The sequence below is a fragment of the Leptodactylus fuscus genome, chromosome 7 (genome assembly GCF_031893055.1).
Source record: "Leptodactylus fuscus isolate aLepFus1 chromosome 7, aLepFus1.hap2, whole genome shotgun sequence".
In the NCBI taxonomy this organism is placed as follows: Eukaryota; Metazoa; Chordata; class Amphibia; order Anura; family Leptodactylidae; genus Leptodactylus; species Leptodactylus fuscus.
Genome location: NC_134271.1, coordinates 84,999,532 through 85,015,823, shown reverse-complemented (window position 1 = coordinate 85,015,823; position 16,292 = coordinate 84,999,532). Strand labels below are relative to the sequence as shown.

The 16,292-nt window shown below is 40.5% G+C and overlaps 1 protein-coding gene across 2 annotated transcripts in view; it reads right to left on the bottom strand.

Moving 5' to 3' along the window:
- The window catches only part of SLC24A4 (solute carrier family 24 member 4), a 57,428-nt gene that overhangs the window by 4,737 nt on the left and 36,399 nt on the right, over nucleotides 1–16,292 (bottom strand). The window contains exons 5-11 of one of the 2 annotated variants that reach the window (XM_075282403.1): nucleotides 13,471–13,555; nucleotides 10,575–10,678; nucleotides 10,366–10,440; nucleotides 9,225–9,250; nucleotides 7,403–7,456; nucleotides 5,918–6,060; nucleotides 3,169–3,341 (exon numbers count right to left, since the gene is read on the bottom strand). In XM_075282403.1, the coding sequence (XP_075138504.1) occupies nucleotides 3,169–3,341; nucleotides 5,918–6,060; nucleotides 7,403–7,456; nucleotides 9,225–9,250; nucleotides 10,366–10,440; nucleotides 10,575–10,678; nucleotides 13,471–13,555 (660 nt within the window). The remainder of the gene's footprint in view (nucleotides 1–3,168; nucleotides 3,342–5,917; nucleotides 6,061–7,402; nucleotides 7,457–9,224; nucleotides 9,251–10,365; nucleotides 10,441–10,574; nucleotides 10,679–13,470; nucleotides 13,556–16,292) is intronic. The other variant, XM_075282404.1, reaches the window with a different exon arrangement.

Sequence of the window (16,292 nt, the reverse complement as noted above, 5' to 3'; positions counted from 1 at the left end):
ACATTCCATTGGTGGATAAATGATTTGCTTGTCTCTGACCTGGTTTACCTTGAGGAGCTGAGGAAATTAAGTTCTATTTTGACATTAATAAATCAGAAGAGTTGCACCCCTCAGTCATATCGGTGGCACATAAGGTTACTATCAAAACTAAGTTAATCCAAATGGTATCCTGCACTAAAAGGTCCCTGGAACAGAAGGAAGGGGCCCTGGCTTATCTTCTGCGCAAGAAGTCTCACCTGGAAATAGACTTAAGACGCAAGTGCAGAAAGAACTGAATTTGCTATGAACCACCAGAGCTGAGAAAGGTTTGTAGTGGTCAGGCTATAATTTTTTTTTTTTTTCGCAGGGAGATAAGCTGGGTGTTGAATTGGTGAGTACACTTTTTACTACATGGAGGCTTTGTGTTGTGCCTACACTACGTCTGGGATCAAGTCGCCTCTCTCTTGAAACCCTAAACCGGTATTAGAAGAGTTTACACATTCTATAGAAAAGCACACTCCTTTTTGGTGGAGGTAGCTTTGTCAGCCTTGTGGTTGGCAAACTTTGACCTTCTGGAGAAGAAGATCTCTCTTGAAGAGGTCACTGTGGTGATTAAGATTGCTAAGTCCTCCAGCGCTCCAGGCCCAGATGGCTTCAGTCGTGCATGTTACAAAAACTGGCCCCACTACTTACATCACACCTCACTAAGCTCTTTAACACAATTAGATCAAGCGACCTGCTGGGTCCTGAGTATTACATAATGACAATCAAATTTTACCCAAGCCCAACAATGAACTTCCCTATGACAATTCTAGGCTGATATCGCCAAGAAATAATGGCATGAACTACTAACTACTAAGTACAAAAATTACCTAATTTCTGCATACATTCTTCCGGATCAGGTTGGATTTTTGCCAGGCAGATAGAACCGTAATCAGATCTGTAGGGCTATTGATATAGTTTCCTTGGCCTAGTCAGGATGGAATAGGATCTAGTACTAGATGTATATTTCTCTAGCTATACCTATTCTTTGGGTTACATATAGAGGGCTTTGTAACACATTTTCTTTCCCTTCTCAACACCCTGTATAGAAACCTGATGGCCAGGGTCAATATTAAAGTATATGTATTTGATACTATTCATGTATCTAGAGGAACTTGGCAGGGCTGCCCCCTATCCCTGACTATTTGTGTTAGCAATGGAGCCATTGGACTGCTCTTCAATGCTCAAGCAATATTAAAGGCTTCAAGGTAGGAGAGGGGTGGAACATATATGTGCTTTGTTTTCTGCAATCTATTACTGTTGCTGAGGTCCACTCTGATGTCCCATTCTGATTTATTTCATCTGATGTCAAAGTTTCGGCCATCTTGGGATTGGAGCTTAAAGTTAAAAAGTCCAAGGTTCTGAATATTAATCCGACTAAAGAAGTGGTGAAACTGAAGCTGAATGTCAGGGGTGAAAGGGAGACGGTGGGCTGTGGGACACTGTATGTGCCACATCACAAGGGAGGGTTGAGAGCATGCACTCTCTCTGGTGGAGCACTTCGATCTTTTATTCAATTTATTCAAAGTTTATAGACTGAAGGAGACAACTTTACTGAGTCTACTACATTGGAATTTCTGTGTGGTGGATGCTTTAAGGAAAGGGCCTCATTTGCACTATTTATTGGACTTTTCCTACCCCCGCGGGAAAACTTCCATATATGTTAAGGTGGGAGGAGGGTATAGGTTTGATATTTGAATTATCAGAAAATGTTGAAAATGTTGATCAACATGGCTTTGATTGAAGCAGGCTGGATGGTTCTCCTATGGTGGTATTTGGTGCTCTCCTGACAAGCCCTGATGTATCCAGAGGTCTTCTCACTATGTTTCTGGAGATGTGTGGTTAGTGGAATCATGTACTACATCTGGTGGTAATGCTCATTGCTACAGCGTTTTTGGAAACAAGTTTATCATTTGATACTGTCAGTCATGAGGCTTAACCTAACAAAGCAACCTGGACAAGCTTTACTAAAGATATCAGAACTAACTGGCATCGGCACCCACCTAGATTTGATTTAAAATAAACTACTGTGGATCAAGGTCAATGATTGGTTGATGAACAATATAATAGATTCCAATAAAAAATGTAATTGGTCTGGTCCCCTTGGATATCTTATCTAGAAGGTTCAACATGAGATTCTGCAGCTCACATATATCATGATAAAGGCGCAAAATGCCCTTACCCGCCTAACCTATTCCCATCCCTTCTGCTCTCTATTCCCTCCTGTTCAGTTTGGATTTTAAGTTGGTCATGTCTACAGCCCGTTTGTGTTTGTCTACGTTCATTTTCGATTCAGGTACCAAGATTATTATCTGGAAATACTGGTCTGAGATTCTTCTTACGCTGTTAACATAAATACAAAACCTAAAATTCCAATTTTTTTCTAACACTTTGATAACGGTTCATTATTATTTGTGCTCTGGGTAAAGATGAATTCTTCAACATTACATGCTATCCTAAAATTTGTAACATCCACGTTATTGTAAATTCCCATTTTTATGTTGTATATGCCCTTTTCGATTAAAAAAAAACTATTCAAAGTAAAGGGAAAGTGTTTTTTAAAAAATTTATTGCGTAAAATGCATAAGGACGGGAAGTAATTAGTCATACTATATTTCTATGTTTATATATCCTTTCAATAGAACACACCCTAAAATCTAACCAACATCTTATTATTATGTGAGCAGACCTATAGAGGAACACGTTCTACATGCACCTTCCAATGTTGTGTTACATAGTTAGTCTGGCTACAGGAGAATAGCTATAAAGGTTGCAGAGGTAGCAGTTGCACCCAGGCCCCATGGTCTGTTACGGTCCCTCTATTGCATGCTAAGTGGAGGCCCTGTGTAGTGGGGCTGAGGAGACTGGTTCAACGCTGCTGGACTATACTATAGCTGCATATTAAACGAATATGAGGGAGTGACTGTCATCTTTATAGTACGAGTAGTTTTCATAGCGCAATAATCTTATGTCTTATAAAGACTGAGGAGGGAAGGGGAATTATGTAAAGGAACACACCCATAACCAGTACCTTACTGTTCCACTCTGCAGCCTTATCAATCTAAACAACTATTGCAAGTATGTACAAAACTAACTCAGTGTCAGGCAAAAGCAACATATGCAAAGTGACATCTTACATAAAGCTACCTCATTAATTATGAGTCTGCTGGCCATTCGTAGTCTGGTCCTTGGTGGGAACTTATTGGTGATCATGATGCGTAATCCAGCCTCTGGAAAGCGATACTTGGGGGGACTGGAGCAGATGATCTCATCTACCATCACAACTGAATTTCGACCATGATATTGCTGTTCTACCCGCACTGTAAATAGGAACATAGGTTAAATTCTTTAGAAAGCATACCAGTCAACTTTGTTAGCAGGATTGCTAAAAATAAATGACTTCTATAGGTATTTCACATACTTTTGTTTTATTCTAAGTGGTTTACACCATGCTGAAACTTTCGCTAAACTCTCTGTTGGTAATAGATGACATTAAACATTAAAGGAGTTGTTCAAGATAAAATGATATTTCTACACTAAGCTAAACACCCTCCCTCTGCCTAAATTCTAACTTACTTTACAAAAAATGTAAATTGCCAGGGCGGACATAAGATCCACCCCAGGCACATTTTCAGATTTTCCGGTGATGTTCTGTTTCCGGAAAAAGAAAGTCACTAATTCTAGCCCCCAACCCCATCATACTTACCTGTCTTCCTGTCTGGATCTTATGGGCACGGAACATCACTTCCTTTTGGGGGGATGGCTCCTCCTCTTCTTGACGTTTGCCAGCACAGGTGTGGGAGGCCAGCTGCTTCTCTTCTTGACGTCAACCATTGAAGGAAGTGATCTCCCGTAGAGATGAGCGAACACTGTTCGGATCAGCCGATCCAAACAGCACGCACCCATAGAAATGAATGGAAGCACCTGTGACGCTGACTTTGCCGGTGGCCGGCCGGCGTCACAGGTGCTTCAATGCATTTCTATGGGTGCGTGCTGTTCGGATCGGCTGATCCGAACAGTGTTTGCTCATCTCTAATCTCCCGTGCCCAGAAGATCCATACTGGAAGACAGGTAAGTATGATGGGGTGGGCGGCATTAGTTAGGAAGGGCTAGAAGTGGGCGGACTAGCTAGAGAAACAGGGAGGGGGTGTAAGGGAGTGAGAGGAGGAAATAGTGTGAGTCAGCTCTGAGTAAAGAGCAATGCTTCATGGTAGTTGTAGGATAAAAGAACATGAAGCTACCCATGTAAACAAACGCAGAGGATACCAGAAGCTCACAGAGAAACCCAGAAATTACTCAAAAAAGGTTTTTGGATGAGCTTATTAACTGTTTAATAGCACTAACAGACCTTTCTTTAAAAAAAGATATTTTTTTTTTGCCTGGAAAACCCCTATAACATTAAAGTAGAAAATCCCTTACAGGAAACAGTAAAAGTGATGATATGATGCGATAAGTATGACAGACATGCAGTTTAACTCAGAATCACTAACATCAGTAGAAGGATAAGCAGACAGGAGATACAATGCTATAGACAGTTGGTTAGAGTTACTGAAGATTTTAAAAGTAACAGATATGTGTTAGAGTTCTCATTTATGTTATTGATTTTTGTTAGTTATTTTATTGATTAACAAAGTCCACATCTTAGTTAGAAGGCAACAACAAGGGTTAAACAGAAGATGCTAGGCAAAAGATGATGACAATGTAAGGGTAGAAGGATGGGGATACTATATAAATAGAGAAATAAAGAAAGAACCAGTCTCCTCTCTGGGAACGACAGATTTCATCAACTTCTTAGACAACGTACATAAAATAGAGCACAGGTTTACAGTTGAAGACATGCTATAATTTCCTAACATCGACAGTAGATATATATGGAAGACTTATGGCTGTAGCTGAACAGCTCCCCCTGGTGTACATCAGATGCACTGCATCATTTTGAAGTCTCCATAATAGACGCTCACAGTGAACCAGCCTATACAGACCATCAGTGGAGATATTATACAGGAGGGGCTGCTGAATCCTGCGCTATAGAAAAGTTTTACATGGATGACTGAAGTTTACATCAATGCAGGCATGTACTCAAAGAGAGCAAGTTTTTCTTTTACAGTTCTAACCTGGCCCTCATTAGTCATCACCATCCGTGCCAGTTACTTGAGTCATCTTTATTTAACTTGTGATAAATTCACGCAAGTATAGTTCCTTTTTCTATTTTTATAGATGGTTCTGGGTGTTGAGAAATAAGACAGAATTTGCTGAATGTTACTGCAGATGTGAGAATGATCGGGATGTTATCTTAATGGGGATTTCTCAAGAAAACACTCCCCAGTCCATATGCCTTATTAAGTCATATAATCATCACCAAGGAGGATTCCAAACTCTAAAAACTAAAAGAATGGCTGCCATGCAATACTACATTATATCTGGTCTCCAAATCCCTGCCTAAATATCAATTCTACCTGCCTGCAGTCACCACCAGGGGAATAAGAAATTACTTACGACATACCAACATACTGTGCTATAGTAGCCTTAGGTATCAATACTAATCTATAAAGCTGCCTGGGATGTAAATAAAGCATAGGAAGGGGATAATCTGGGATTCATAACAAACAGATGGAGCAGAACTATTGTTGACACTGAGGCACGGACTCTGGGCATTTATATGTGATGTTTCAGCATATCCATAGCTCATGGAGTTATTATGGAAAGCAGCAGCAGGGGCATTGAGCAGGTCACTGTGGCGTACTTCACTATAGGCACTTGGACTGTATTTCCACTTCATTTCAGGAGAAGGGAAGTGCAATATCCTGCAGCATGGCTAATATCGACCTTGTGTTAACCCCTTGCTGCCAAGTTTCTCAGATGTTGGTGTTGTTTTCTCCGGTCTGCTTACCCTTACCTTTCCACAACAGGGGGACTGTGGGATCATCACACAGCGAGTCACAATACACATTACCGTCTTGCAGCTCACTCCCGATCGTGCAACCGTTCCCTAAGTTCTTGCTTTTGATGGTGAATAAGTGCTGCATTTTACTATTGTATCTGTCACAAAACAAGAGGAGGAAGTTAAGATCCTCAGATGGAGATTAAGACCTCTGCCGCTGATAAGAAAGATACTGTATGTACCTAGATACAAAGGGAGGTGACCTGAAACACTAGATTGGGACATTTGTCAGTAGCCCCTGGAGGCTTGCTCTGTCTCTTTAGCTTTTTAGCAGTGCTGCTGCTATATATATATATATATATATATATATATATATATATATATATATATATATGTGTGTGTGTGTGTGTGTGTGTGTGTGTATGTGTGTGTACATATATATTTTGTACATAAACAACATTTACAACCTAGAGTCTGTATTATATTCCAGAGCTGCATTTGCTATTCTGCTGGTTGACACTAGAAATAAGCAGCAAGCTTGTGAACAGAGATCTCCCTAACATATTGAAAGAGCTCCTATATTACATAAAGGACTGATAGCTTTCTTAAGATCAGATGACTGCATTGCCTGGTGTAAAGAATAACACTTGCAAAATACCAAAGTTCTGTGCAGAAACTTAGCAAGGAATTTTGGGAGATTTCAGCTCAGACGTCTGAAGAATTGTAAATGTGTTTTTGTATGCAACGAACACTAGAAACACAGTTTATCCAACAGTAATGAAATAAGAAGGTAGATAGGTAGGTAGATAGACAGACACATATGAAATACATGATAGCAAGATGGATGGATGGATGGATGGATGGATAGATAGATAGATAGATAGATAGATAGATAGATAGATAGATAGATACATTAGACTATATTACTACAATGATCCTAATCTCTTTCTCGATGTATACTAAGTGTCTAATCTTTGGTAATATCCATGCGATCCCTAACGCTAGCATTCGATTGGCCGGCACAGATTATAAGTGATTATCCCCTCAGGAGACTGATGTGCACTGCTCACACTTTCAGCATCGTCTCCTAATCAGTCGCTGTTAACCCCTTCCCTTCCACTACGGATCAAAGGAAAGAAATCAATGTCCTTAAAAGTGGGCTCAGAGGAGATGCCGATTTAGACTGTGCCCAAAGTCTATAGCCACAAGGGGTTAAAAATTATATAAACCCACTAGGGTCTCTGATTTAAATATTTATAAAGGTTTTCAGCACTGGAGATAAGTGACAAGAGTAGTGACTAGGGGGGGCAGGAAGATTTCCACCATTGTACACCATAAGCACTGCTTTGCCACTCAAACCCAAGAATTATATGACTGAGAAATTAACATAATTTACATAAAACAATGGTCTCCAACTGTGACGTTCAGGTCCTTGGAACCCTACAGCTCTTAACATGACTGACATGAAATATTAAGACATAAATAGAGTAATGGTCTTACTTCATAATGAGTATGTAAATCAGATACATAATGATCAGTATCAGACTCTCCCACCTGCAAATCACAAAAGACAGTTTGTTTTACAAAATGTAAGAATATGGGGACATGCTTACCTGGCTACTGCTGAGACTTGTAGTACTGCATATTCTAAGGGCATGCCATTCTGCAGCAGTGGTCTCCAACCTGCGGCTATTGAGAAGCAACAACTCCCAGCAGGCCCTGCAGTCAACAGATGTCAGCACATGCTGGGAGTTTTAGTTCTCCCAACAGCTGGATAGCTGCAGACTGGAGACCACTTGTACAGCATCTAAACATTAGCAGGGTTAAATGCTAAATTAAAGGGGTTACCAGATTTCAAAGATTGATGGCCTATCCTTAGATTGGCAGGAATTAAATACCTGTGCTGCCTCAGTATCAGTGATCTGGGGGGTCCCTAGAGTCAGACCCTAGCAGATCTAAAATCATGTCAATGACACCTGTTGAAATGAGTTTTCGCAGTTTTTTTTTCTTTTTTTGCTCTGTCTCGCTACGTGGGGCCTTAGCCTACAGATAAAGCAAAGGCTAATACATTCACTGGAGAACTGGCACAAGAGCAGTGGTGGATTTGACAAGTAACATTTGGTTTGTTATTTTATTGACCACTAGGTGGCAAAGTTCAACTGCAAATCCCTGAGCTCACAGTGAAGCTCCACTTGTAATGAACAATATCTACACTACTGAGCAAATAAAATCTGCCTTCTGTCATATATTTACTTTTCTTTTTTTATTGTAGAAAAAGTAAAAGCATAAAACTATTAACAAGCTGCTTTTGGTGGATCTGTTTTCCTTTTCAATTGTTAAGTCATGCTAATGTAAAATAGTACCAGGTTGACTGTCAGTTTTGAACACATATATACAATTTACATTTAGAATTTATTTTTCTTGCTTATATTTCGCCAACATTATCTGCAGCCAGCATTGTACAGAGACTGTCATTGTGTACATTGTCTTCAAGATTAATGAATTTCCATATAAACTGAGTGACTTTAGACACATATGACATCATTTATTCTGTACTGATCCAGAGTTACACAATACTTTTCTAGCGTAGACACCTCAGCCCCACAAAATTACTACAAATCACGCCAGAAAGTTGGTGTTATATTGGTGTTATATTTCAAAGCTTTGCCTGTTGCTAACTGGCCTAGATTTCAATTGCCCAGGAGTGTGCCTTAATTATTAGACTAAATAATAATTCATAATAATAATAATAATAATTCTCAACTCACATCAGCTGGGGACTTCATTAAAGGTATCTTCACATGGAGGAATCTAGCACAGATTTGGGAGTGAATTCCACCCTGAATCTGCCTCATCATGTTTTCAATGGAAGGCAGAGCTCATAGCAGCACTGTGCTCGATCTTGCCAAAAATTCTGCAGTTCAGGAGTCCCTGTCAATTAGGACCATTCATTCAGGCCTAACCAGCAGAGGAAAACCACAACAGAGTGCCGATGCCCTGCACTGGCATTCCATCGCAGCAACCATGCAGCCGAATATGACAGCGGACTATAAAGAGGAATTTCTCTTCATTTTCCGTTGTGTGAATCTAGCCAAAGACTAGCATACAGAATGCCAGTCTTAATAAATTGCTACTATATGCACAAGATGCACTTCCTATTCTGTTGGTGAAGTAACTGAGAACATACATTACATTCCTTATCCTGTTCTGTTCCTGAGCTACCTCCTGTATTATACTCCAGAGCTGCACTCACCATTCTGCTGGTGAAGCTCAGGTGAGTACAGAGATAAACTGCACATATAGTATGTAACTGTGTACTTACCAAACAATAACTTCATCATAAATAAACTGGAAGAAATAACAGAAAAATAAAAATTACAAGACTTGATGCAAAAAAGTCAAAATACTTTTACTTGCAACTGATATTTATAGATAACACAACCGGTAAACAGGGGACCCAATGTAATATAAAGGAGCCACAAGGTTCAGCCGTCAGGCTGGGTTCATACAGGGTGTTGCTCGTTTTTTTTTATCCAAGGCTCTGTTCTAATGCAGAGTCGCCGACTACCTTTTATTGTCTGCTATTACAGGGATTGTCCACTTTCAGACCAATATTGAGAGACAAATGTTATTGTATCATAAAAAGTTGTACAATTTCCCAATATACCTTCTATATGAATTCCTCACGGTTTTCTAGATCTCTGCTTGCTGTCATTCATTCTGCTTAATACCGGTGGATAAAAATCAGTCCATGGTCATGTGATATACAGGCCATGGTCATGTGATGGACAAACAGGTGCTGCTCGTTACAGTCACAGCACAGTAATCAGACATCTGCCTAGTAACGAGCTGTGCACCTGTGTGTCCATCACATGACCATGGACAGTATGTCACATGACCATGGACTGTATATGTCATGATCATGGACTGTATACCACATGACCATGGACTGTATATGACATGAGCATAGACGGATTTTTATCCACTGGCAGTAAGCAGAATGAAGGACAAAAAGCAGAGATCTAGAAAACCATGAGGAATTGATACAGAAAGTATATTGGAAAATTGTATAATTTTTTTGTATTATACACAAACAATGACATTATCTCTCAATCTTGATCTGAAAGTGGCCAACCCCTTTAAACAGGAGCAATAAAGGATTTGCTTAAATAACAGTTCCTCAGTATAACACTGTCTGAATTATACCCTGTAAGAGGTTGGAGGGAAGGGGGAAAACAAAACCACATTCAGTATTATAGGGTGTTGATGCAATTCATTTAGTTTTGGACATGTTCCACTTTGATTGTGTGCATGGAATGGTGGATGAATACATACTCCTGGATGTTTAGCTATTAATTATTCATGAAAATCTGTCCTGGATAATATCACATTCAGCTCAATGTGTCTGACGAGCTCTGGAAATATCGCCATGAATATGTACGACGAGAATAGACGTCACTTACGATTATTAACGCTATTATTGCTAAAATGTAGTACATGGAGTCCCGGAACAAAGACCACCACGTCAAGCGTACGACCTGCAGAGACAGGAAAGGGTTAATACTTAGATTATAAGAGATAGAAAATATGTTACACAAATGACAAATACGTGGATGGATGGATGGATGGATGGATAGATAGATAGATAGATAGATAGATAGATATTTCTTACCTGCCCAGCAAAAACGCCACATACACCAATTATACATAAAATATTAAATACAGCTGAACCAACAATGGTCCCAACACCGACATCACCGTGGGTGATAAAAACTCCTGAAGGAATAAAGAGAGATGATTAAATGCAATATCTCATTACTTGGATAAGCTGATAACAGAGAGCAGTCGTCTAACTTATATAATAGAATTTTGGCAACAGTTTTTATTTTCAGTTGATTTCTGACAGTGTCCAAGTTATTTAAGGGACCTAATAACAATGTTATTCCAGTCCTGACCAGCAGGTGGTGATCTACTCATTCAAAAAAAAAAAAATCAGTAGGTGACATGTGACATGGATCTCATAGAAAGTTCTATCTCTGTGGATAAAATCCTTCTCTAAATGTTGGCTTTGTGATTAATTTAAATCTGTTTTCTCCTATAATATTATCAGAGTGTGTTTTTCTCATCCATGTGGTTACTCAGGAAAGTAATGATCCTTGAAAAAAAATATTACCAGTTGACAACTTTTTGGAATAATGACTAAGGATAAAGACCCCATATAGCAAAATGCAACTTAAAAAAAAAATGCTGTGGAAAAAACTGCATTGCATTTCTGCTGCATTTTCCCCTGTAGTTTTCTTGCCCTATTAAATATATAAGGAAAATGCTCGCATTTCCGCAGCTAAAATTCACATACTTCAGTTTTCAAAAATACATGAGTTTTTGAAAATGCAGCTTTTACATAGTATTTTTTTTTCATCAACATATGGATCGGATTGGCCAGAATATCATTCATTTGCAGTTACTGTAAAACACTGTGACATCCTATGTCTTATTCCATATGCCATTGATGAGCCTCACTGGTCACGTGATCACTGAGACCAATCAGCGGCCTCTGCAGCCTAAAGAGTGGTCACAAGATGTCACAGGTAGGGACTTCCCGTTTCTTTTGCTGAGGCTACTCATTGGCCTCAGCAGTCCCATGCAGCGGGGACTTCTGTCAGAAGAAAACACCAGAGTAACAGGACCAGACTGGGCTGGGAGATACCAAAGAATCAGGGAAAGGTGAGTAGGTTTTTAAATATTTTTTATCTTTCCCAGCCTAATATAAAAAAAAAAAAGTTTATCCTAAACAAACCCTTTAAGCTGGATGTAAAGCATCCTGTGCATGCCCCGTATATCTATATTATACCACAACAGAAATCTTATTATCTGTCATTACCTTGACAGGTACTGTATTATCAAATATTCTAGATTATTGGCATGAAGTATACAAATGTTTCACAGGAAAGAGAACCTACTGGAGACATGAGCCAAACCATACATACATACATAAATTATTAGATGATGGTGTCTGTCTTCTAACTAATTTGCCGTAGTTCACTCCCTGTTGCTAGCCAAAGTCTATCCATAGATACATTAGATAAGCAAGACAGGATCACAGTGAATGGAGAGGGAAGTTTTAGGCCTCGTTCACATGGGGAAAGAGGGGCGGATTTTGGCCCTGAATCCATGTCATAATCCACCCCTCACAATAGCGGTCTATGTAGACCGCTAGCTTGCTTTTTCCATGAGAGGCATGTTGCCACTCACGGAAAAGAGAAGCGAGCTGCGCTTTCTTCAGGCGGATTCCGCGGCTGATCCAGCCGCGGCAACCGCCTCACAGCAGCATCCTCCAGACTAGACCCATTCATTTGGGCCTAATTTAGAGCGGGAAGCCTCGACAGTCGTGGCAGGTGCATTTTGGCCCTATTCTGATGCGGCTTCCTGCGTCAAAATCAGGACCAAAATCCGCTATTCCGCACCCCGTGTGAACGGGGCCTTACTCTCTCTTCACACAGTAAATGAAGAGGGGAGGAGTTAATCCTCCTCAGTCTCCACACACACATCTGCTAACTGTTGTCTTGTGAAAGGGACTATAAATTCTGCTAACTTCACAATTTACAATGTAATTTTAAAAAAAGTCTTCAATGTACTTGTGGACGCTTGTGTGAATGCAGATGGGATATTATTCACATACAGTAAGCAGCTTTCCTGACTATGCTCATAGATTATTTTTTCCAGTGTTTTAGCTGCTTGCCTGTTTTCACTTTCCCTGTATTTGCAATTCCTGAATCTCCTAAATTAGGGGTGTCAAACTCAAATACAGAATGGGCCAAAATTAAAAACTTGGTCAAAATTGTGGGCCAACCCTGATATTTATTTTTAAAAAATGTCTACAACTTGAGGAAGTTTTTCCTTTCCATCAGATATTACGATGAACCTTTTCATATGGAAAGAGACTTAAGTTCTGCTTAAACATAGAATCTGGAACAAGCAAAGCTTAATACAGTTTGCTACACTCCGATCTATTCTACTAGACGCTCTAGTAGATATTTGGTATATCCTCACAGGCCAAATATAATATACAGGCCAGAGTCTGACACCTATGTCCTATATTATGGTCACTTGGGCTTATCTCAGCTATTTTGTGCTATTGTACAGTTACTCCTGGCAAAATTATATACAAAGAAACCAGTAGTAGTAGTAGTAGTAAACAGGGGAGAGGAAGACTGCACCTTATCGTACACACCCACAGCACAAGAGAGAAATGCAAAATGTGCTGTAGCCATAATATGATTATTAGTGCAGAAAAACTGATGGACACCAAATATGAAGGTTTGTAAGTCATAGAATAGACTTTGTTGCACATATTTCAACTTTTATGAAAACTCAGGTACCCTTTAAAGGAATGTAACTGTATATACATTTGAAATGAAAAGAGATCGGTGACTACTATCACTATCATCCTATTCAGCCAATTTTAGAAAATCTTCATGTCTGACAATTAATGAAGCATCTCATGAATTATTGCATATATATATATATATATATATATATATATATATATATATATACTGTAAACTTACCAATGACGGATGCGAACAGCTCAGGAGTGGAACTGCCTGCGGCCATGAAGGTTGCCCCAGCCACATCTTCACTCAGGTGCAGCCTCTGTAAAAAAAAAGTTCTCATTATCCAGAGACAATTCAGAACAGATCAATGCCATAATGTTCAGGCAATGCCAGGTACCAGTTGCCAAACAGATGCTGCTACCAACAGTGGGCAGAGGATTCTGGGAAATGGGGAGTGATTGACATGGAGCCGAGGAGGCAGCTGGCGGCATATGTTACTATATTATGCGGCAACGAGTCTGATATTTCTGAATAAATTCAAGAGATTCTGAAAGCACAACAGATCTGGTGACTAAATATGCCACTTTATACTCACAGGTTCCCATGCAGCCGAGGAGCCAAGAATTAAAGGGACCTGTGCCTTATTTCTCTTTATATTCTCTTTCTATTAGCATAACATAGTAAGGCTGGGTTCACATCTGCAGTTGGCATTTCATGTGAAATCAGTTTTTGAAACTGTCTCAAAATCCTCAAAGGGTCCATTCACACAGAGGAAAATGGCGCTTTACTTGGTGCTGAATTTTTAGCGCTGAAAAAAAAGCCTCACATTGACTTCAATGGGTGCAGCTTTTTTTTTTTTTCCACTAGTGGAATTTTCTGCTAGTGGGAAAAAAAAGCTAGCAGAATCCATTGAAATAAAGGGGAGGCTTTTTTTTTCCACGTGGAAAATTCCACACCAAATTCCTCACCATTTTCCTCTGTGTGAATGCACCCTTAGGCTCTGTCTGGCTCTCTCACGGAGTAACGCGCTGCTCATTTAGACACGCATACATGTGTCTGAGCGCGGCGCTTCAAAACAGATCCCATTGATTTCAATGGGTGCCGGCATACACGCGGTACACATTGAAATCAATGGGTTACAAAGCCTCCCATTGATTTCAATGTGTAGCATGCGTATGCCAGCACCCATTGAAATCAATGGGATCTGTTTTGAAGCGCTGCACTCTGACACGCGTATATGTGTCTAAATGAGCACGCGTTACTCCGTGAGAACGGAGCCTGAGGCTAAGGCCCCACGTTGGGGAAATGCAGCTTTTTTTGTTGCAGCTTTTGTTGCGTTTTTTTGAGCCAAAGTCAAGAATGGCTACAAAAGGAATGCAAGCTGGCTGGCTGTATAAGCCAGCTGGATATTGAGCGGCCGTGTGACCTATGCCCTTCCCATTCATTGGTGGCCCGGGGAGGGGGCCACCCACAGGATTAACCAGGGCAGCGCTGGGCAGGGAAATTCCCTTTGAATCCCTGCCAGCACTGACAAAGCAACTCCCCACCCACCCACCCCTAAGCCAAGCCGCTAAGTCATTTCTTTTCATTTATGATTGTACCCCTCTTTTCAAAGAGGGCCTTGGATGCCTTTCTTGAAGAGTAAAAATATAACAGGTTATGGACTCTAGAATTTTAAGGATACGTTGATCCAGGGTTTTCATACTGACTGCCAGATTTGGAGTCGGGAAGGAATTTTCCTCCTGACGTAGGGCAAATTGGCATGAGCCTCATGGGGTTTTTCGCCTTCCTCTGGATCAACACTGTAGCGTTTGTAGGGACTAATGTCCTTATCCAACCTGATTAACTATGTAACCGTGCAGATAAAAGTTTTGTTTGTTTTCTTTCTTTCTGTTAGCAAATGACATGCTGTAAATATATATTTGCATTAAATTGTTGTCACAGCAGGCATAGTAGCAGGACCTTGGCCCCCTTTCTCAGCGATGAAGAGTATCAGCGATGTGCTCCACCGGAAACAAGTCCAACGCGTGCCCACCAGGAGGCGGGGCACTCAGGGGGGCACACACCACAACGTTCGCTGAGGAGGAGGGGAACAGGGTTACTGCTTATGTCAGATACATATATATATATATATATATATATATATATATATATACACGCCATATATATGTAATAAAGCTGTGGCCGACCCCACCCATTCAAAGGTAACTTGGTCCGTATTTATGTGAAGATCACACACAAAGGGTTTGGTGGAGGGGAAGGGTTTTTTTTGGTCTAGATAAATGCTCAAATACGGCCGGTCTGGGAAATATCTAGTAAATACTTATGCTTCTACCTTTTGCTCAATCCACTCTTGACTATGGCTCAAAAAACCGCAACAAAATCTGCAACAAAAAAAAGCTGCGTTTCTGCCACGTGGGGCCTCAGCCTTAAACAGAGTTTGTCTAATCTAACAGTGTTTTCCCCTTAGGAATCAGTGCCTTTCTTGCTGAGATGTTTTTGTCAATATGCAAATGTTGGATGTTGTTGCTTACCTCTTTTGGAGCAAGGGAAACACCCTTATTACCCTAAAAGCTTATTTGCATATTGAACAAAAGGTGATAAGAAATGCAACCATTCACAACATTCACCCCTTATTCACATCTGCGTTTGTATTCCGTTCTGGGAAGTGCGCATGTTGACCCCCCGAATGGAAAAACAAATGCATTTGCAAGCGCTGTGCAGTAAAAGCACACAGACCCCGTAGACTATAATGAGGTCCGTGTGCTTTCTGCGTGCTGCCCGCACGAATCATGCGTGCAGGAAAGTAGATTGTGAACTATTTTCCTCTCCGCATGTTCCCTGCGGAGATCTCGCAGCAAGCAGACAGACCCCATTCTAGTCTATGGGGATCCATGTGCTTTTACTGCACACCGCTTGCAATTGCGTTTGGTATTCCATTTGGGAGGGGGCCCCATGCGCACTCCCCCGAACGGAATACAAACACAGATGTGAACGAGGGGTTTCCCTCTTGTGAATGGTTTGCATCCCTTATCACCTTTTGTTCAATATGCAAA